The sequence below is a fragment of the Dunckerocampus dactyliophorus genome, chromosome 15, assembly GCF_027744805.1.
Source record: "Dunckerocampus dactyliophorus isolate RoL2022-P2 chromosome 15, RoL_Ddac_1.1, whole genome shotgun sequence".
In the NCBI taxonomy this organism is placed as follows: Eukaryota; Metazoa; Chordata; class Actinopteri; order Syngnathiformes; family Syngnathidae; genus Dunckerocampus; species Dunckerocampus dactyliophorus.
Window position 1 is genome coordinate 28,128,900 of NC_072833.1, and position 25,432 is coordinate 28,154,331.

Here is a 25,432-nt window from a genome sequence, read left to right on the forward strand (position 1 = left end):
AACATGTTTATGTTGTTATATAGTTAATAATAATAATAATAATATAACATGTTTATGTTGTTATATAGTTCATAATAATAATAATATAACATGTTTATGTTGTTATATAGTTCATAATAATAATAATATCACATGTTTATGTTGTTATATAGTTAATAATAATAATATCACATGTTTATGTTATTATATAGTTAATAATAATAATATAACATGTTTATGTTGTTATATAATAATAATAAAATAACATGTTTATGTTGTTATATAGTTAATAATAATAATAATATAACATGTTTATGTTGTTATATAGTTAATCATAATAATATAACATGTTTATGTTGTTATATAGTTCATAATAATAATAATATAACATGTTTATGTTGTTATATAGTTCATAATAATAATAATATCACATGTTTATGTTGTTATATAGTTAATAATAATAATATCACATGTTTATGTTATTATATAGTTAATAATAATAATATAACATGTTTATGTTGTTATATAATAATAATAAAATAACATGTTTATGTTGTTATATAGTTAATAATAATAATAATATAACATGTTTATGTTGTTATATAGTTAATCATAATAATATAACATGTTTATGTTGTTATATAGTTAATAATGATAATAATATAACATGTTTGTTGTTATATAGTTCATAATAATAATAATAATATAACATATTTATGTTGTTATATAGTTAATAATAATAATAATATAGCATGTTTATGTTATATAGTTAATAATAATATAACATGTTTATGTTATATAGTTAATAATAATAATAATATAACATGTTTATGTTGTTATATAGTTCATAATAATAATATAACATGTTTATGTTGTTATATAGTTCATAATAATAATAATATAACATGTTTATGTTGTTATATAGTTAATAATAATAATAATATAGCATGTTTATGTTGTTATATAGTTAATAATAATAATAATATAGCATGTTTATGTTGTTATATAGTTAATAATAATAATAATATAACATGTTTATGTTGTTATATAGTTAATAATAATAATAATAATATAGCATGTTTATGTTGTTATATAGTTAATAATAATAAAATAACATGTTTATGTTGTTATATAGTTCATAATAATAATAATATAGCATGTTTATGTTGTTATATAGTTCATAATAATAATATAACATGTTTATGTTGTTATATAATAATAATAAAATAACATGTTTATGTTGTTATATAGTTAATAATAATATAACTTGTTTATGTTGTTATATAGTTAATAATGATAATAATATAACATGTTTGTTGTTATATAGTTCATAATAATAATAATAATATAACATGTTTATGTTGTTATATAGTTAATAATAATAATATAGCATGTTTATGTTGTTATATAGTTCATAATAATAATATAACATGTTTATGTTGTTATATAGTTCATAATAATAATAATAATATAACATGTTTATGTTATATAGTTAACAATAATAATAATATAACATGTTTATGTTATATAGTTAACAATAATAATAGAACATGTTTATGTTATATAGCTAATAATAATAATAGAACATGTTTATGTTATATAGTTAATAATAATAATAATAATATAACATGTTTATGTTGTTATATAGTTAACAATAATAATAATATAACATGTTTATGTTGTTATATAGTTAATAATAACAATAATAATATAACATGTTTATGTTATATAGTTAATAATAATAAAATAACATGTTTATGTTGTTATATAGTTAATAATAATAATAATATAACATGTTTATGTTGTTATATAGTTCATAATAACAATAATAATAATATAACATGTTTATGTTGTTATATAGTTCATAATAATAATATAGCATGTTTATGTTGTTATATAGTTCATAATAATAATAATATAGCATGTTTATGTTGTTATATAGTTAATAATAATAATAATATAGCATGTTTATGTTGTTATATAGTTAATAATAATAATAATAATATAACATGTTTATGTTGTTATATAGTTCATAATAACAATAATAATAATATAACATGTTTATGTTGTTATATAGTTCATAATAATAATATAACATGTTTATGTTGTTATATAGTTCATAATAATAATAATATAGCATGTTTATGTTGTTATATAGTTAATAATAATAATAATATAGCATGTTTATGTTGTTATATAGTTAATAATAATATAACATGTTTATGTTGTTATATAGTTAATAACAATAATATAACATGTTTATGTTGTTATATAGTTAATAATAATAATAATAATATAACATGTTTATGTTGTTATATAGTTAATAATAATAATAATAATATAGCATGTTATATAGTTAATAATAATAATAATATAACATGTTTATGTTGTTATATAGTTAATAATAATAATAATATAACATGTTTATGTTGTTATATAATAATAATAAAATAACATGTTTATGTTGTTATATAATAATAATAATATAACATGTTTATGTTGTTATATAGTTAATAATAATAATAATATAACATGTTTATGTTATTATATAGTTAATAATAATAATATAGCATTTTTATGTTGTTATATAGTTAATAATAATAATAATATAGCATGTTTATGTTGTTATATAGTTAATAATAATAATAATATAGCATGTTTATGTTGTTATATAGTTAATAATAATAATAATATAACATGTTTATGTTGTTATATAGTTCATAATAATAATAATATAACATGTTTATGTTGTTATATAGTTAATAATAATAATAATATAACATGTTTATGTTATATAGTTAATAATAATAATATAACATGTTTATGTTGTTATATAGTTCATAATAATAATATAACATGTTTATGTTGTTATATAGTTAATAATAATAATAATATAACATGTTTATGTTGTTATATTGTTATATAGTTAATAATAATAATAATATAACATGTTTATGTTGTTATATAGTTAATAATAATAATATAGCATGTTTATGTTGTTATATAGTTAATAATAATAATAATATAACATGTTTATGTTGTTATATAGTTAATAATATAGCATGTTTATGTTGTTATATAGTTAATAATAATAATAATATAGCATGTTTATGTTGTTATATAGTTAATAATAATATAACATGTTTATGTTGTTATATAGTTAATAACAATAATATAACATGTTTATGTTGTTATATAGTTAATAATAATAATAATAATATAACATGTTTATGTTGTTATATAGTTAATAATAATATAACATGTTTATGTTGTTATATAGTTAATAATAATAATAATATAGCATGTTTGTGTTGTTATATAGTTCATAATAACAATAATAATAAAATAACATGTTTATGTTGTTATATAGTTAATAATAATAATAATATAGCATGTTTATGTTGTTATATAGTTAATAATAATAATAATATAGCATGTTTATGTTGTTATATAGTTAATAATAATAACAATATAACATGTTTATGTTGTTATATAGTTAATAATAATAATATAGCATGTTATATAGTTAATAATAATAATAATATAACATGTTTATGTTGTTATATAGTTAATAATAATAATAATATAACATGTTTATGTTGTTATATAATAATAATAAAATAACATGTTTATGTTGTTATATAATAATAATATAACATGTTTATGTTGTTATATAGTTAATAATAATAATAATATAACATGTTTATGTTATTATATAGTTAATAATAATAATATAGCATGTTTATGTTGTTATATAGTTAATAATAATAATAATATAGCATGTTTATGTTGTTATATAGTTAATAATAATAATAATATAACATGTTTATGTTGTTATATAGTTCATAATAATAATAATATAACATGTTTATGTTGTTATATAGTTAATAATAATAATAATATAACATGTTTATGTTATATAGTTAATAATAATAATATAACATGTTTATGTTGTTATATAGTTCATAATAATATAACATGTTTATGTTGTTATATAGTTAATAATAATATAACATGTTTATGTTGTTATATAGTTCATAATAATAATAATAATATATAGTTAATAATAATAATATAACATGTTTATGTTGTTATATAGTTCATAATAATAATATAACATGTTTATGTTGTTATATAGTTAATAATAATAATAATATAACATGTTTATGTTGTTATATTGTTATATAGTTAATAATAATAATAATATAACATGTTTATGTTGTTATATAGTTAATAATAATAATAATATAGCATGTTTATGTTGTTATATAGTTCATAATAATAATATAGCATGTTTATGTTGTTATATAGTTCATAATAATAATAATAATATAACATGTTTATGTTGTTATATAGTTAATAATAATAATAATATAACATGTTTATGTTGTTATATAGTTAATAATAATATAACATGTTTATGTTGTTATATAGTTAATAATAATAATATAACATGTTTATGTTGTTATATAGTAAATAATAATAATAATATAGCATGTTTATGTTGTTATATAGTTAATAATAATAATATAACATGTTTATGTTGTTATATAGTAAATAATAATAATAAAGCATGTTTATGTTGTTATATAGTTCATAATAATAATAATAATAGAACATGTTTATGTTGTTATATAGTAAATAATAATAATAATATAGCATGTTTATGTTGTTATATAGTTAATAATAATAATAATAATAATATAGCATGTTTATGTTGTTATATAGTTAATAATAATATAACATGTTTATGTTGTTATATAGTTAATAACAATAATATAACATGTTTATGTTGTTATATAGTTCATAATAATAATAATATAGCATGTTTATGTTGTTATATAGTTAATAATAATAATAATATAACATGTTTATGTTGTTATATAGTTAATAATAATAATAATAATAATAACATGTTTATGTTGTTATATAGCTAATAATAATAATAATATAACATGTTTATGTTATATAGCTAATAATAATAATAATATAACATGTTTATGTTGTTATATAGTTAATAATAATAAAATAACATGTTTATGTTGTTATATAGTTAATAATAATAATATAGCATGTTTATGTTGTTATATAGTTCATAATAATAATATAACATGTTTATGTTGTTATATAATAATAATAAAATAACATGTTTATGTTGTTATATAGTTAATAATAATATAACATGTTTATGTTGTTATATAGTTAATAATGATAATAATATAACATGTTTGTTGTTATATAGTTCATAATAATAATAATATAACATGTTTATGTTGTTATATAGTTAATAATAATAATATAGCATGTTTATGTTGTTATATAGTTCATAATAATAATATAACATGTTTATGTTGTTATATAGTTCATAATAATAATAATAATATAACATGTTTATGTTGTTATATAGTTAATAATAATAATAATATAACATGTTTATGTTATATAGTTAACAATAATAATAGAACATGTTTATGTTATATAGCTAATAATAATAATAGAACATGTTTATGTTATATAGTTAATAATAATAATAATATAACATGTTTATGTTAATATATAGTTAATAATAATAATATAACATGTTTATGTTGTTATATAGTTAATAATAATATAACATGTTTATGTTGTTATATAGTTAATAATAATATAACATGTTTATGTTGTTATATAGTAAATAATAATAATAATATAGCATGTTTATGTTGTTATATAGTTAATAATAATAATATAACATGTTTATGTTGTTATATAGTAAATAATAATAATAATAAAGCATGTTTATGTTGTTATATAGGTCATAATAATAATAATAATAGAACATGTTTATGTTGTTATATAGTTAATAATAATAATATAGCATGTTTATGTTGTTATATAGTTAATAATAATAATAATATAACATGTTTATGTTGTTATATAGTTAATAATAATAATAATATAGCATGTTTATGTTGTTATATAGTTAATAATAATAATATAACATGTTTATGTTGTTATATAGTTAATAACAATAATATAACATGTTTATGTTGTTATATAGTTAATAATAATAATAATAATATAACATGTTTATGTTGTTATATAGTTAATAACAATAATATAACATGTTTATGTTGTTATATAGTTAATAATAATAATATAACATGTTTATGTTGTTATATAGTTAATAATAATAATAATATAACATGTTTATGTTATATAGTTAACAATAATAATAGAACATGTTTATGTTATATAGCTAATAATAATAATAGAACATGTTTATGTTATATAGTTAATAATAATAATAATATAACATGTTTATGTTGTTATATAGTTAATAATAATAATAATATAACATGTTTATGTTGTTATATAGTTAATAATAATATAACATGTTTATGTTGTTATATAGTTAATAATAATATAACATGTTTATGTTGTTATATAGTAAATAATAATAATAATATAGCATGTTTATGTTGTTATATAGTTAATAATAATAATATAACATGTTTATGTTGTTATATAGTAAATAATAATAATAATAAAGCATGTTTATGTTGTTATATAGGTCATAATAATAATAATAATAGAACATGTTTATGTTGTTATATAGTTAATAATAATAATATAGCATGTTTATGTTGTTATATAGTTAATAATAATATAACATGTTTATGTTGTTATATAGTTAATAATAATAATAATATAGCATGTTTATGTTGTTATATAGTTAATAATAATAATATAACATGTTTATGTTGTTATATAGTTAATAACAATAATATAACATGTTTATGTTGTTATATAGTTAATAATAATAATAATAATATAACATGTTTATGTTGTTATATAGTTAATAACAATAATATAACATGTTTATGTTGTTATATAGTTAATAATAATAATATAACATGTTTATGTTGTTATATAGTTAATAATAATAATAATAATATAACATGTTTATGTTGTTATATAGTTAATAATAATAATATAACATGTTTATGTTGTTATATAGTTAATAATAATAATAATATAACATTTTTATGTTGTTATATAGTTAATAATAATAATATACCATGTTTATGTTGTTGTATAGTAAATCATAATAATAATATAGCATGTTTATGTTGTTATATAGTTAATAATAATAATAATATAGCATGTTTATGTTGTTATATAGTTAATAATAATAATAATATAACATGTTTATGTTGTTATATAGCTAATAATAATAATAATAATATAACATGTTTATGTTGTTATATAGTTAATAATAATAATAATATAACATGTTTATGTTGTTATATAGTTAATAATAATAATAATATAGCATGTTTATGTTGTTATATAGTTAATAATATAACATGTTTATGTTGTTATATAATAATAATAATATAACATGTTTATGTTGTTATATAGTTAATAATAATAATATAGCATGTTTATGTTGTTATATAGTTAATAATAATAATAATATAACATGTTTATGTTATTATATAGTTAATAATAATAATATAGCATGTTTATGTTGTTATATAGTTAATAATAATAATAATATAGCATGTTTATGTTGTTATATAGTTAATAATAATAATAATATAGCATGTTTATGTTGTTATATAGTTCATAATAATAATAATATAACATGTTTATGTTGTTATATAGTTAATAATAATAATATAACATGTTTATGTTATATGGTTAATAATAATATAGCATGTTTATGTTGTTATATAGTTAATAATAATAATAATATAGCATGTTTATGTTGTTATATAGTTAATAATAATAATAATATAGCATGTTTATGTTGTTATATAGTTAATAATATAACATGTTTATGTTGTTATATAATAATATAACATGTTTATGTTGTTATATAGTTAATAATAATATAGCATGTTTATGTTGTTATATAGTTAATAATAATAATAATAATATAGCATGTTTATGTTGTTATATAGTTAATAATAATAATAATATAGCATGTTTATGTTGTTATATAGTTAATAATATAACATGTTTATGTTGTTATATAATAATAATAATATAACATGTTTATGTTGTTATATAGTTAATAATAATAATATAACATGTTTATGTTGTTATATAGTTAATAGTAATAATATAACATGTTTATGTTATATAGTTAACAATAATAATAGAACATGTTTATGTTATATAGCTAAAAATAATAATAATATAACATGTTTATGTTGTTATATAGTTAATAATAATAATATAGCATGTTTATGTTGTTTAATAGTTAATAATAATATAACATGTTTATGTTGTTATATAGTTCATAATAATAATATAACATGTTTATGTTGTTATATAGTTAATAATAATCATAATAAAGCATGTTTATGTTGTTATATAGTTAATAATAATAATAATATAACATGTTTATGTTGTTAAATAGTTAATAATAATAATAATATAACATGTTTATGTTGTTATATAGTTAATAATATAACATGTTTATGTTGTTATATTGTTAATAATAATAATAATATAGCATGTTTATGTTGTTATATAGTTAATAATAATATAACATGTTTATGTTATATAGTTAATAATAATCATAATATAACATGTTTATGTTGTTATATAGTTCATAATAATAATATAACATGTTTATGTTGTTATATAGTTCATAATAATAATAATAATATAACATGTTTATGTTGTTATATAGTTAATAATAATAATAATATAACATGTTTATGTTGTTATATAGTTAATAATATTAATAATATAACATGTTTATGTTGTTATATAGTTAATAGTAATAATATAACATGTTTATGTTATATAGTTAACAATAATAATAGAACATGTTTATGTTATATAGTTAATAATAATATAACATGTTTATGTTATATAGTTAATAATAATAATAATATAACATGTTTATGTTATTATATAGTTCATAATATAACATGTTTATGTTGTTATATAGTTCATAATAATAATAATATAACATGTTTATGTTGTTATATAGTTAATAATAATATAGCATGTTTATGTTGTTATATAGTTAATAATAATAATAATAATATAGCATGTTTATGTTGTTATATAGTTAATAATAATAATAATATAGCATGTTTATGTTGTTATATAGTTAATAATAATAATAATATAACATGTTTATGTTGTTATATAGTTAATAATAATATAACATGTTTATGTTGTTATATAGTTAATAATAATGTAACATGTTTATGTTGTTATATAGTTAATAATATAACATGTTTATGTTGTTATATAATAATAATAATATAACATGTTTATGTTGTTATATAGTTAATAATAATAATATAGCATGTTTATGTTGTTATATAGTTAATAATAATAATAATATAACATGTTTATGTTATTATATAGTTAATAATAATAATATAGCATGTTTATGTTGTTATATAGTTAATAATAATAATAATATAGCATGTTTATGTTGTTATATAGTTAATAATAATAATAATATAACATGTTTATGTTGTTATATAGTTAATAATAATATAACATGTTTATGTTGTTATATAGTTAATAATAATGTAACATGTTTATGTTGTTATATAGTTAATAATAATAATAATATAGCATGTTTATGTTGTTATATAGTTCATAATAATAATAATATAACATGTTTATGTTGTTATATAGTTAATAATAATAATAATATAACATGTTTATGTTATATGGTTAATAATAATATAGCATGTTTATGTTGTTATATAGTTAATAATAATATAACATGTTTATGTTATATAGTTAATAATAATCATAATATAACATGTTTATGTTGTTATATAGTTCATAATAATAATATAACATGTTTATGTTGTTATATAGTTCATAATAATAATAATAATATAACATGTTTATGTTGTTATATAGTTCATAATAATAATAATATAACATGTTTATGTTGTTATATTGTTATATAGTTAGGGTTTGTTATATAGTTAATAATAATAATAATATAACATGTTTATATTGTTATATAGTTAATAATAATAATAATATAACATGTTTATGTTGTTATATAGTTAATAGTAATAATATAACATGTTTATGTTATATAGTTAACAATAATAATAGAACATGTTTATGTTATATAGTTAATAATAATATAACATGTTTATGTTATATAGTTAATAATAATAATAATATAACATGTTTATGTTGTTATATAGTTCATAATAATAATATAACTTGTTGTTATATCGTTAATAATAATAATATAACATGTTTATGTTGTTATATAATAATAAAATAACATGTTTATGTTGTTATTTAGTTAATAATAATAATATAACATGTTTGTTGTTATATAGTTCATAATAATAATAATAATATAACATGTTTATGTTGTTATATAGTTAATCATAATAATATAACATGTTTATGTTGTTATATAGTTAATAGTAATAATATAACATGTTTATGTTATATAGTTAACAATAATAATAGAACATGTTTATGTTATATAGTTAATAATAATAATAATATAACATGTTTATGTTGTTATATAGTTCATAATAATAATATAACTTGTTGTTATATCGTTAATAATAATAATATAACATGTTTATGTTGTTATATAATAATAAAATAACATGTTTATGTTGTTATTTAGTTAACAATAATAATATAACATGTTTATGTTGTTATATAGTTAATAATAATAATATAACATGTTTATGTTGTTATATAGTTAATAATAATAATAATATAACATGTTTATGTTGTTATATAGTTAATAGTAATAATATAACATGTTTATGTTATATAGTTAACAATAATAATAGAACATGTTTATGTTATATAGTTAATAATAATATAACATGTTTATGTTATATAGTTAATAATAATAATATAACATGTTTATGTTGTTATATAGTTCATAATAATAATATAACTTGTTGTTATATCGTTAATAATAATAATATAACATGTTTATGTTGTTATATAATAATAAAATAACATGTTTATGTTGTTATTTAGTTAATAATAATAACATGTTTGTTGTTATATAGTTCATAATAATAATAATAATATAACATGTTTATGTTGTTATATAGTTAATAATAATAATAATATAACATGTTTATGTTGTTATATAGTTAATCATAATAATATAACATGTTTATGTTGTTATATAGTTAATAGTAATAATATACCATGTTTATGTTGTTATATAGCTAATAATAATAATAATATAACATGTTTATGTTGTTATATAGTTAATAATAATATAACATGTTTATGTTGTTATATAGTTAATAATAATAATAATAATATAGCATGTTTATGTTGTTATATAGTTAATAATAATAATAATAATATAACATGTTTATGTTGTTATATAGTTAATAATATAGCATGTTTATGTTGTTATATAGTTAATAATAATAATATAGCATGTTTATGTTGTTATATAGTTAATAATATAACATGTTTATGTTGTTATATAATAATAATAATATAACATGTTTATGTTGTTATATAGTTAATAATAATAATAATATAGCATGTTTATGTTGTTATATAGTTAATAATAATATAACATGTTTATGTTGTTATATAGTTAATAATAATATAACATTTTTATGTTGTTATATAGTTAATAATATAGCATGTTTATGTTGTTATATAGTTAATAATAATAACATGTTTATGTTGTTATATAGTAAATAATAATAATAAAGCATGTTTATGTTGTTATATAGTTAATAATAATAATAGAACATGTTTATGTTGTTATATAGTTAATAATAATTTAACATGTTTATGTTATATAGTTAATAATAATAATATAACATGTTTATGTTATATAGTTAACAATAATAATATAACATGTTTATGTTATATAGTTAATAATAATAATATAACATGTTTATGTTGTTATATAGTTAATAACAATAATAATAATATAACATGTTTATGTTATATAGTTAACAATAATAATATAACATGTTTATGTTATATAGTTAATAACAATAATATAACATGTTTATGTTGTTATATAGTTCATAATAATAATATAACTTGTTGTTATATCGTTAATAATAATAATATAACATGTTTATGTTGTTATATAATAATAAAATAACATGTTTATGTTGTTATTTAGTTAATAATAATAATATAACATGTTTGTTGTTATATAGTTCATAATAATAATAATATAACATGTTTATGTTGTTATATAGTTAATAATAATAATAATATAACATGTTTATGTTGTTATATAGTTAATAATAATAATAATAATATAGCATGTTTATGTTGTTATATAGTTAATAGTAATAATATACCATGTTTATGTTGTTATATAGCTAATAATAATAATAATATAACATGTTTATGTTGTTATATAGTTAATAGTAATAATATACCATGTTTATGTTGTTATATAGCTAATAATAATAATAATAATATAACATGTTTATGTTGTTATATAGTTAATAATATAACATGTTTATGTTGTTATATAGTTAATAATATAGCATGTTTATGTTGTTATATAGTTAATAATAATAATAATATAGCATGTTTATGTTGTTATATAGTTAATAATAATAATAATATAACATGTTTATGTTGTTATATAGTTAATAATATAGCATGTTTATGTTGTTATATAGTTAATAATAATATAGCATGTTTATGTTGTTATATAGTTAATAATATAACATGTTTATGTTGTTATATAATAATAATAATATAACATGTTTATGTTGTTATATAGTTAATAATAATAATAATATAGCATGTTTACGTTGTTATATAGTTAATAATAATATAACATTTTTATGTTGTTATATAGTTAATAATATAGCATGTTTATGTTGTTATATAGTTAATAATAATAACATGTTTATGTTGTTATATAGTAAATAATAATAATAAAGCATGTTTATGTTGTTATTTAGTTAATAATAATAATAGAACATGTTTATGTTGTTATATAGTTAATAATAATTTAACATGTTTATGTTGTTATATAGTTAATAATAATATAACATGTTTATGTTATATAGTTAACAATAATAATATAACATGTTTATGTTATATAGTTAATAATAATATAACATGTTTATGTTGTTATATAGTTAATAACAATAATAATAATATAACATGTTTATGTTATATAGTTAACAATAATAATATAACATGTTTATGTTATATAGTTAATAACAATAATATAACATGTTTATGTTGTTATATAGTTCATAATAATAATATAACATGTTTATGTTGTTATATAGTTAATAATAATAACATGTTTATGTTGCTATATAGTTCATAATAATAATAATATAACATGTTTATGTTGTTATATAGTTAATAATAATAGAACATGTTTATGTTGTTATATAGTTCATAATAATATGTTATTATACGGAGGAGCAATACAACAACAGTTTCATCAACGACGACAAGTTATCCATCATCCACATAAACAGCAGAAGCATGTACGCTAACTTGACTAATATTAAACAATATTTGAATCAATTCAAAGAACCTTTCAAAGTAAAAGCAATGTGTGGCCGTATACGTGGACAAACATTTGAACTACAAAATGGTAAAGAATATGTCATTTGTCATTGATAACATTTTAGAATGTATAACAATTGAAATCTGTAAAGAAAAAAGCAAAAATGTGTTAATAAGTTGTGTGTATAGAACTCCAAAGTCAAAGATTGGAATGTTTGAGGATTGGATTAAGACAACGTTTACAGACATACAGGAGGTCAAAAAACTATTTTCATATGTGGAGACTTCAGTATTGACCTTTTGAACCCACACAAGTACAAGGAAATAGATGACTTCACAGATACAATGTATAGTTTGAATTTATATCCTAAAATCATCAGAGCAAGTAGAATACCAGAGCACTGTGCCCCCCCCATCCATAATATATTCACCAATGACTTGGATAACAACACCATCAGTGGCATCAGTGATCATCTGCCAGTCTTCATATTTACAAGGAACATTACAACCATTATTTTGTAAATATTGGACCAAAACTGGAAGAAGAAATTCCAAAACAAGACTCAATTGATGAAGGGATTGATATCATTGATAGGAATCTTAATTCTATGTTTCTCACTGCTGGAACCAAAAAGGAGATCACTGACATTGTTAACCATTTTAAGGCAAAAACATCAACTGATTGTCATGGAATGGAAATGGAAACAATAAAAAGAGTCATCAATGAGATCAAAGATGTCAGGTTCTCGGTGTGGTTAGGACCCCAGATGCAGAGGCTTAGAGTTCGTGTGGTAATTCAGGATGTTTAATAACAAAAAGTGCAAGAGAGAGTAGATCCAAAAGCGGAAAACGATGGTGTTGTGGCAAAAAATAGAGACAAAAGGCAAATGAAAGGTACACCATGAAGAAAAGTACAAACACTGGAGTTAGCTGGACGGCAGGGAGGCGGCAGGTCCAAATGGGCATGGAACAACGACTGGTAGCAGAAGCACTCGGGTGTGTTGCCAGCAGAGGCGAAACAATGAACCAGCGGCTGCCAGCTGTGGGTAGTCGGCTTAAATGGGTATTGGGTAATTAGCCGCAGGTGTGCCCAGCGTCCCCGCCTCCAGCCCGCTTAAGGTGTAACTGCAACCATACAGGAGAAACAAGCCAGAAGAAGGCAGGTACCACGCAGTGACAACCACAACAACTGGTAGTCACTAGCACATTGTGACAAAAGACCCGTTAACATAGATTAGTAACTTATCATTTCAGACTGGAATATTTCCAAGCAAAATGAAAACAGCCAAGGTGGTTGCAATCTTTAAAAAAGGAGACAAACACCAATTTACAAACTATCAACCAGTTTCCTTGTTACCACAATTCTCTCCAATGATGGAGAAGCTATTCAACAACAAATGTATGAATGACAATGAACGAGTGTGAAAGGATGATTGATGAGATGTTTTCCATCGCAACCTTCATGTTCAAATCAACCAAAGCAAAGAAGACAGCAGCAGTAGAGATAAAGTTAGCACACCCACAATGGACAAGCGTCAGGTGCCAGAACCACTTTTCACAATAAGCCATGGAAATGGTTTGTCGGGTACCAAGTGCCCACGGCCCGGTACCGAGGGTTGTGGATCACTGCAATCGAGCATTAGCACTCATCCAAGGTGACTATGATCTGATAATTCTTTTGGACGAGTCTTACTGACATTGAAAGGACGTCTTGGTCTTACCGATGGCACAGCAGGTGGCCAGCTGCACCAGCAGAAGGATCATTCTCATCTTGTCCGCTGAAGAGTCGTCTCAGAACCAAACGGGCTGGAAGAAGGAAGGACGGTTGGATGATCGGTCGTGAAGAACGGAGATGTCGGTCTCTTCCAGGCGGAAGTAGAGTGAGTGTCTGACGGTGACGTCCCTTTTATAGGCTTCATCGTCCCGCATCATTTCCAGCAACGCCACGTGATGCCATCACAAGGCAGCCGAGTGCTTTGAGTGCTGAGATGCTCTTTGAAGGCTTCTTGGCCACCAGCACACAAATAAAAACTCCTTTGCTTTTCTCACAAAGACAAAGAAACGCTGGACAAGCACGGTTATAAAACGGACAAAACGGATCAAGGACGAATCCACCCGTCATTCCTTTATTGGCTTTTCACATTAAAAGCAAACAAAGAAAAACAAAATAAGGCCTGTTTTTTCAAGACTTCTTTTCAGAGCAAAACAAAGAAACGGACAACAAATCATTTTTCCAATGTTGTGTAAAAATGGACAAAAGGGGTCACGGACGACTCGGCGTGTGACTCGTTTATCGGTGTTTGACATGAAAGCCCAAAGTGAAAAAGAAGCGCTCCTATTTTCCATCCGTGTTTTCAGAGCAAACGCAAAGAAGGAATAAGAAAGGTTTGTTCCAAAGTTGGATGTTTGCTAGCTGGATTGTTCTTCCTGTCCAATTCTAATGTTTCATTCTATGCGATGCAACTACAAACATGACTTGCTTCATCAAAGACGTTAGCGTCCATGTGGTCGAGAAGCCAAGTCATTGATTGTTGACGTGAATGTGGAAGACAAATGCCATGAGATCAATCATCCACGTCAGCACATGAACTCATCCATCCATCCACAGCTGGACTGCAATCATTGACAATGGAAGGAAACCTGCACGTTCACAACAATCATTTCCACTTCCCTTTCCAAATGGTGCTCATGGAAGACATTGGAAACGTGCTGACCGTGTTCCATAAACACATCACCACCACCTTTTTACCGTTGGATGTCACCAGGACATGAATTCGTTGCTTGTCGTGTGAGCACATGAATGCTGACATTGTGAAATGGGATGAAACCAACGAAACTGGGATGAAACGTTGGTCTCCTCTCCAGCATGTGTGTGTGTGTGTTTCAGTGCTGATTGGCCTCTAACCAATCAGACGGCACATGACGGGCTGGGCCGCATCAGAACCAAAATAATCCACTTTGAAAGGGATCTCTTCCAAAACATCCAAAAAGGCCGACGTGGCTGAGAAGAATGTCCTGAAAGAAGAAATGAGTCATAAAAAGATGAAATATTCCATTTAGTTGGAGATTCCATTCAAACGGGAGACATTTGAACCAGGAATGTTTGCAGGATCAGAAGTCCTCACGATCACATCAAACATCCACACGAGAAGATACAAGTCAACACCAGGAAACACGTAGCTCAATAAGCTAGCAGTGTCAGAGGTCACCAGTAGCTCAATAAGCTAGCAGTGTAAAGGTCACCGGTAGCTCAATAAGCTAACAGTGTCAGAGATCACCGGTAGCTCAATAAGCTAGCAGTGTAAAGGTCACCAGTAGCTCAATAAGCTAGCAGTGTAAAGGTCATGAGTAGCTCAATAAGCTAGCAGTGTAAAGGTCACCGGTAGCTCAATAAGCTAACAGTGTCAGAGATCACCGGTAGCTCAATAAGCTAGCAGTGTAAAGGTCACCAGTAGCTCAATAAGCTAGCAGTGTAAAGGTCATGAGTAGCTCAATAAGCTAGCAGTGTCAAAGGTCACCAGTAGCTCAATAAGCTAGCAGTGTCAAAGGTCACAAGTAGCTCAATAAGTGAGCAGTGTGAAGGTCATGAGTATGTAATGTAGCCCCAAGAGGACACAAGCCAGTGTCTTAGTGTCTTATTGTGGCGGTCCCAAGCCCGGATAAATACAGAGGGTTGTGTCAGGAAGGGCATCCGACGTAAAACTTTTGCCAAATCAAACATGCTAATCAAGTCTATGACTTCCACACCGGATCGGTCGAGGCCCAGGTTAACAACGACCGCCATCGGTGCTGTTGACCTGCAGGGTGCCGGTGGAAATTGGACTACTGTTGGTGGAAGAAGGAGAGGAGGAAAGTGTGTCCGTAGGAAGAGAGAGAAGAGGAACGCCAAGAGTATGGGACTGAGAGTCGGGACGTTGAATGCTGGAACTATGACAGGAAAAGGTAGAGAGTTGGTCGACATGATGCAGAGAAGGAAGGTAGACATACTGTGTGTCCAGGAGACCAGGTGGAAAGGTAGCAAGGCTAGAAGTTTAGGAGCAGGGTTCAAGTTGTTCTATCATGGTGTAGATAGGAAGAGAAACGGAGTAGGAGTTACCTTGAAGGAGGAGTTTGTTAGCAATGTCCTGGAGGTAACAAGAGTGTCAGATTGAGTGATGAGTCTGAAGCTAGAAATGGAAGGTGTGATGGTCGATGTTGTTAGTGGGTATGCTCCACAGGTAGGATGTGAGCTGGAGGAGAAGGAGACATTCTGGTTGGACTTGGATGAAGTGATGCAGAGCATACCTAGAAGAGAGAGAGATGTCATTGGTGCAGACTTCAATGGACATGTTGGTGCAGGAAACAGAGGGAATGAGGAGGCCATGGGCAGGTTTGGTATCCAGGAGAGGAATGCAGAAGGACAGATGGTGGTTGACTTTGCAAAAAGGATGGAAATGGCTATCGTGAATACTATAAGAGTGGAGGTAGGAGCACACAGCTAGACTACATCTTGTGTAGACGCTGTCATCTGAAGGAGATCAGTGACTGTAAAGTCCAGTTCAGTAGATGGGGGGTCTTGTGACTGGCGAAACATCCCGATCCAAAAATATCATTTTTTCTTTGCAATCAGCCACTTGTTGTTTAAGAAGCACATATTGTGCAGGTGTACCTAATGATGTGGTGCCAGTGCAGTTTGACATTGGATCTCATGACACAAACATCCCACATGATACAGCATATATTTGCATCAATAAAAGAAATACAACATGATGATATGATTGTGTTATTATTATATTGTACACAAAGTAAAGTGTATATGTAAGTGTCATCTCTCCATGACTGGTGTAAGCGCCGTGTGGTCATGGACTACAGTATGTACCAACTCTTGTGGACACATTTACACCAAGAGTCAAATGTGACTTTTACTCATAGTCACCTGGTCTGGAAACAGATCAGGCAAATGGAGATCATCCTCCATGTCTATAGCTGTCTCCATCTCTCTCTCGTTCCCTTCCAGATCCAACAACAAATACATTTGTGCCATTTTAGTTTCCATGGGTGAAATAGCTGCATTTATCATTTTGTTAAATAGACCCCGCACACAGGGAATAACACAACATCCACACAAGGTTACGATTGCTGCAAAAACAGCACTTGACATCAATAGAGATGACACCAAGGATTTGTACTTGCCAAACATATCAAGCCAACTGTCCCACCATGAGGTTTCCACTCCAGAATGTTCCTTCATCTTACCATTCAGGGTGCGGAGGCCTTCAATGGCCTGAGTCAGGCTGCCATCAGCAGCAGTGTTGTTGGGAATGAAGGTACAGCATTGTTCTCCAAACATTGCACACACACCTCCTTCCTTTGTTAACAACATGTCCACCGCAATCCCATTTTGGTAAGCCATCAGGGACGTGGCTTTAAGTTGTTCTTTGACCGCTTCAAATCCAACTTGTGTCCAATTTCCCAATTTGTGAACATTGTAGTGGATGTAGTTAATCCTGTCTACGTTTTTATTGACGGTAATCCATGGAAATATGGATTCCCATCCAGCCGCAATCTAATTTACTAATTTCTATTCATCAGGCACCCCACGGAGAACATCAATGGCATCAATGTATATAGGATCCTTGTCTCCTAACCACTGTGGTTGTGTTCGGACCAATAGTCATATGGATAGAATTTCTATACGCCCAACTAACAATCCATGGTGCATGTACTGTCTTTGATGTGCTTCACTTTGGCCTATCTGTTAGTGGGGTTACATTAGTGGCAACTGTGTCTGCATTTTTGAGGTTATTAGTCTGATCCCATACAAGCAGCCCTATGTCCATTATGAACATAATAGTTATCTATCACTTACAAAATACTTTGCTCTTATTACCGTCATTTCACAGAGAACCTTAGGAGTTCCGCCTCTACTAGGATTGGTGTCTTGTACTTTCTTCACTGACCGTCAGGTATTTTCAGACTCTAAATGTCTGCACCCACCTTATTGTCAGACCTTTGCTCACCTTTCCCGTCGGGGTTTCTCTGTTGAAAGGACCTTTTTACAATGTTTCAAATTAATCCATGTTGATCTTTCAGTTACTTTTAGGGCTGTTTGTGTTGTCAATGATACTTAGTTGGGACCTTCCCACTTGGGTAAATGCCAGTGCTTCTTTTTGATGCTTTTGATGAGGACCCAATCTCCTGGTTGAACTAACTGAATCTCCTGCTGGGAGACAGTAGAATTCTCAGCAGGTTGACATATATTATTTTGCCTTTCCAACAAGCGTATAGTCAGCGAGATTAGCGTCATCATCAGCTTCCCATTGACTTTTGAAGTATGGTAGTCTATATGGTCTTCCAAATAAAATTTCAAATGGTGTTATTCCATTTGAAGCAGTTATATTAATATATAATTTAACAAGATCAGGACTTTGTGTCTTTAGTCTCCCTGTTTCCTCCATACACTTTTTGAGTCTATTTTTTATTGTTCCATTCATTCGTTCCACTAGTCCTGCGCTTTGAGGGTGGTAAGCACAATGATTTTTTAAGTTAATATGGAACATTGTTCCTATTTTTTGTATTATCCGGTTTACAAAATGAGAGCCATTGTCACTATAAATCGTGTCAGGTATACCATATCGTGGTATAATATCTTTCCGTAGTGCTTTTACCACCGTCAAGGCATCAGGATGCTTTGTTGGAAAGAGTTCTATCCATTTAGAAAATGCATCTATGATGACCAAACAAAATTTCTTTCCTTCGCTTTTGCTTAGCTCTATGAAGTCCATACGTATTACCTGGAAAGGATATTGCGGTGTTGGAAACCGACCGCGTCGCGGGCGTAAATTGCCTTTCGGATTGTGCTTTGCGCATGTTAGACAGGCTCTACAAACATTTTTTGAATATGAATTAAAGCCATAGGTGGTAAAATATTGATGTATCTGACTAACCATCCCTCCTGTTGAGACATGTGACACACCATGGCTCAAAATAGCCTCCCATGTACTGTATATACATTTTTGGAAAAATAGGCTTCAAATTTTGGTCAACATAGATGGCATTTTTAAGTGTAGCCCCTTTTCTTTTCCAAATTTTTATTTCAGACTACGAATTTGTTATTGCATGCCTTTGAGAACCTCATTATCTAGGTGTTGTTGTGGTGCTGTCAATACGGTCATTTAATTTCCAGCAGTAACTTTAGTCATGTTATCTGCAAATGCATTTCCTTTTGTGGCTTTATTAGTGCCCGTTGGTGTGTGCAGCACATTTACAAATTGCAAGTTTTAATGGTAATTAAACAGCATCTAATAACTCCTGTAACAGGTGCGCATCTGTATCTGGCTTGCCTGTCAATGTTACCGTGCCCCTGCTTCTCCAATATTGGGCAAATGTGTGCACAGTAGCATATGCATATTGGCTATCGGTGCATATAGTTACTGTTTTATCTTTCATTCATTTACAGGCTTCCGTTAATGCAACTAATTCAGCTGCCTGAGTGGACTGAACTTGGCCATGCTAGCAGTCATGGCTTGTAAATAAATAGTGGGGCTTTCACAATACCCCTGGGGTAACCTTGTATAGGTGTAACGTTTTCCTCCAAAGGTAAAAGCAAACCAGAATTGGCTTTCTTTATCTACTGGTACTGAAGAGAAAGCACTGCTTATATCCACTACTGTAAAATAAGTGGCATCAGGCCTTAACGAATTTAAAAGCGTATGTGGATCAGGTACACACGGTGCTCTTTGAATCACTGCATTGTTTACCGCCTGTAAGTCTTGCACCATTCTCCAGCCAACAGAAGGCGGAGCCTTCTTGACTGGAAAAATAGGAGTATTACATGGTGAATCTGGACATTCTATTATACCTTTTGCTTTTATTAAATCATCAATTACAGGCTTTATACCTTCATATGCATCTGGTTTTAGAGCATATTGCCGTATACAAGGTCTATATTCTGTTTTTGCTCTAATGTGTACTGGTAATGCTCCTTTAATTTGACCTACATCAGATGGACCCTGTGACCATAATGTTTCAGGTATGGTTTTGAGCTGTTCTTCTTCCTCGTCTGTCAACACATACTGTCACTCTACAGGACTCTGAAGGTGTCGTCCTTCTTGTACTTGTACAGTCCAAAATATGGCTTTCCTTAGTAAACCTGTAATATCACTTCTGTCGACTCCTTCAGGTGTTTGCACCCAGTCAGTCGTTTGTTGTCCCAATTGTACTATTTCTGTTAAATCTTTCCATTTTTCACCTTTTGCCTTGTAGAGTGACACATGTGGTGTTCCCCACTGTCGATACAGCGTTTGTAGGTCTTTTAATTGAACTCCTGCTACCGCAGTAGTTGATCCGTCTGAATAGATGTAATCAATGAGTACAACTCCTGGTGTTGCTCGCCAATTGTTTTTCATATTCTGGATTTGGCCCTAAAGTACCTCGGTAGTACAGAGTTATGTGTAAGTTGTCGCTAGTCATTGTGTCCTCAATATTTTGCAGTAACGCTTGTCCTTCCTGTAGATGATTGGTTCCCACACTCTGAGGTGGTTTGTTTGGTATGTCCAATGAATAATAGTAGGAAGGGAATTCTTCCGCTTTTACTGCAAATTAGTCTTTTATTACATGTTGCCTTTTAACAATGATGTTTCCATCGCTAGTTGGAACTAAAGCCAGTCCCAGGGCTGACAAGCCATCTCTCCACAGCAGATTGACAGGACATTTTGGTACCAATAAAATGGGCAACTGACATGCCTTTCCATACTGTTTGTGGTACTACAAGTACTACCACAGCAGGATTTACAACTCTTGTAAATTGAGCTCCACTAAGTTTTTGTTCATTGACTCAGAAGTGTCCCTTTCTTCTGCTGTGGGAGCAGGCTGGCCTAGTCACACAGTGTATGATTTCTTGGTGTTTATTTACTTTTAATTTTATTTATTTATTTATTTTTTAACAATTGCGTCCAATATGCCCTTCTTTTCCACAACACCAACAGCCTGACGCATTTAGTCTAAATTGTCCTCTTCCAAATCCTCCTGTTTAGTGCGTTACTTTGAAAGTATATTTGACCTTCTTCATTTATGAAGGTATCTTCATTTTTTAAGCCTAAGATTTTTCCTTTGTCATTTTCTTTCCCCATGTATGGCATGTTTAACATATTCTTCTAGCATGCCTGTTGCAAAATGTATGTAATATTTGAAGAACCAATTTCTTATAGCGTCTTTTGAATTAGCGTGTAACGCATTTTTTAGCTGTTGTTATAACGACCCTGTGGGTCATCATTATCCCGTTAGCCACTTTGTTTTAAATACCGTTATCATTGTGGCTCTGTAATCATCAAATGTTTCATCTAGTTGTTGTTTAGTTCTACCTATGGCGGTGTCATCTGCTCTTTTTAGGAAACGTCGAGTGGTTCGGTTGATCAGGCCTTGCACTCGGTGTTCCAGTTCTCTGCTGTGGAATATCACTACACTGCTCCTCATATCGTGGTGGAGACACCAGCAAGAGAGGATCCAGTGAGGGTCTGCCTTGCTGTCTTTCTTCCCTACTTTACTCAGTCCTTTGAACATTTACTATCTTATTATCCTCTTCTCTATCTTTAACTTTCACTTCCTCAGTCCCTTCTCTCTTATTTTTAACTTCTCAACCTTCTGTTTCCATCTTTGCTGTTCCTTTTTTCTTTTCTTTTTACACACACGTTTCTTTTTTGTTTTTCTTTTCTTTTTCTCCTTCTTCTCTTTTTTGAGCTGTATTAAGCCAAAACTGTCTCTTCATATCCTTCTTTTTTCATCTTTTTATAATTATTTTCTTTTTATCATTATTTTTCATCCACTAAAGTATCTAGTCCTGTAACGACACTATTGTATTGTATTGTATGTACTTTATTTATCCCACAGCGGGGAAATTTACTTGTTACAGCAGCAAGACAAGTAAAGAGAACAGTGTAAAGAAAGCATGGTGTCTACAACATGGTTCAGGTGGTGCAGGTGTTGTAGAGCCTGACAGCGGTCGGTATGAAGGACCTGCGGAACCTCTCCTTCTTACACCGTGGGTGTAACAGTCTGCTGCTGAAGGAGCTGCTAAGGGAACCCACAGTGTCATGTAGCGGGTGAGAGGTGTTGTTCATGATGGATGTCAGCTTAGCCAACATCCTTCTCTCCCCCACTTCCTCCACGGAGTCCAGAGGACCGTCCAGGACAGAGCTCGCTCGCCTGATCAGCCTATTGATCCTGCTCCTGTCCCTGTCCGTGCTGCCCCCTCTCCAGCAGCCCACAGCATAGAAGATGGCTGAGGCCACCACAGAGTCATAAAAGGTCCGTAAAAGAGTCCTGCACACACCAAAGGACCTCAGTCTCCTCAGCAGGTGAAGGCGACTCTGGCCCTTCTATTTTTGGGGAATTTAATTGGCCATCATTCCCGTATTTAGACACCCATTTATCCAGGTATTTTAACTTTGTTGAATCTTGTTTTTCAACGAATCGCCAGTCTTTACTCTGTAAGTTATCTTTATAGTTTGTTTTACTTTTTCCATTTCCCATTTTAATTCAATTTGGTCCCAGTTATGATGTTAATTCCTAGGGAATTCTAATAACTGGGTTTTTCTTTCTGTCAGTGAGGTGGTGAAAAATGATCTTATTGTGGTAATTCTCAAGCTTCTACCCCGGTGGGGGCGGAGAATTCTTGCCTCTGCTTCCACAACAAGTCACCACTTACAATCTCACCGCTTTGGTATGAGATAAGTTTCTAGTGAAACTTCGTCTCCACTCACACTCACAAGCACACAACACGGAATTTAAATGCGCATAGGACTCCGCCATCCTGTTATTACCACGGAATTTGTCGGAATCCGGCATCCCTCTTTACCACGAAATTTATGGGAATCCGGTGTCCATCTTTACCACGGAATTTATCGGAATTCGGTGTCCTTCAATTACTTGCCATTGACTAGTATTCACAAGGTTTCACTCTAAGCAGGCCTAGCGGGATTTTATTGACTCTGCTTGTCTTTTCTTAACACGTTTCACTCATTCTCTTTTAATCCCCCCTAAGGAAATATTACTCACCAAGTTGTCTTCCCTCTCCGAGGTATACCGTCAACCATCAGACTCCAGCCAGTGAGACGAGAGCCAGTCCCGGAAAGGGTCTGTTTGCCGTGGCCACGGTCTTTCTGGTTGTCGTTTCCTCAGCTGGAATCCTCAGGTGTTTTGGTATCTGGCTAGAAGGACCAAATTAATGTCAGGTTCAAGCAACCTAAAACATTCTAAACACAATAAGAAAGAAGAAAGCAGACAACAAGATTGCTTTTACTCGCGAGGAGAACAGACAGAGATAACATTTATATACATTTCTCCAACAAAAAGCTGTTTGCCAGCCTTGTGGTCCTGGACTTCAAACTCCTGTAGCGTCTGCCTGACGGTAGGAGTGTGAATAATGAGTGTTGTGGATGTGTGCTGTCCTTGATGAGGTTGTGTGTTTGGGCAACAGGTGGGGTACACCCTGGACTGGTGTCCAGCCAATGGCTGGGCACATTTAGACAAACACTCACATTCATACCTATGGACAATTTCATCTCCAATGAAGCTAACATGCATGTTTTTGGAATGTGGGAGGAAACCGGAGTACCCAGAACACCCCCCCCCCCCCCCCCCCACACACACACACACACACGGGGAGAACATGCAAACTCCACACAGAAATGCCCAAGGGAGAATCCAACCCAGGTCTTCCCATCTCCAGACTGTTCCTGTGTTGGCCAACATGCTAACCACTAGACCACCGTGCAGCATTTTAGTTCAAATAGTAAGAAAAAAATATGTTTTTTTCCAAGTCATAACATGATGAGAAACTACATTTGGAAAATTAAAAGTTTTGGGGCTAAAGTTAAGAAGAAAGCTGAACAATTTGGAGAGATGAAGTGGAGGTGCACGTTTCTAGAACTACAGAACTTATTCCAAAGTGTCCACGTGGTAAAAAGCAGCATCCTTG

At 27.3% G+C, this 25,432-nt stretch overlaps 1 protein-coding gene across 1 annotated transcript in view; it reads right to left on the reverse strand.

The window, feature by feature from the left end:
- Positions 1 to 25,432, reverse strand: part of LOC129195078 (protein psiL-like) — a 73,113-nt gene that overhangs the window by 39,201 nt on the left and 8,480 nt on the right. Inside the window, exon 4 of the mRNA XM_054800797.1 lies at positions 15,198 to 24,662. Within this exon, the coding sequence (XP_054656772.1) occupies positions 15,198 to 15,246 (49 nt within the window). The 5' untranslated portion in view covers positions 15,247 to 24,662. The remainder of the gene's footprint in view (positions 1 to 15,197; positions 24,663 to 25,432) is intronic.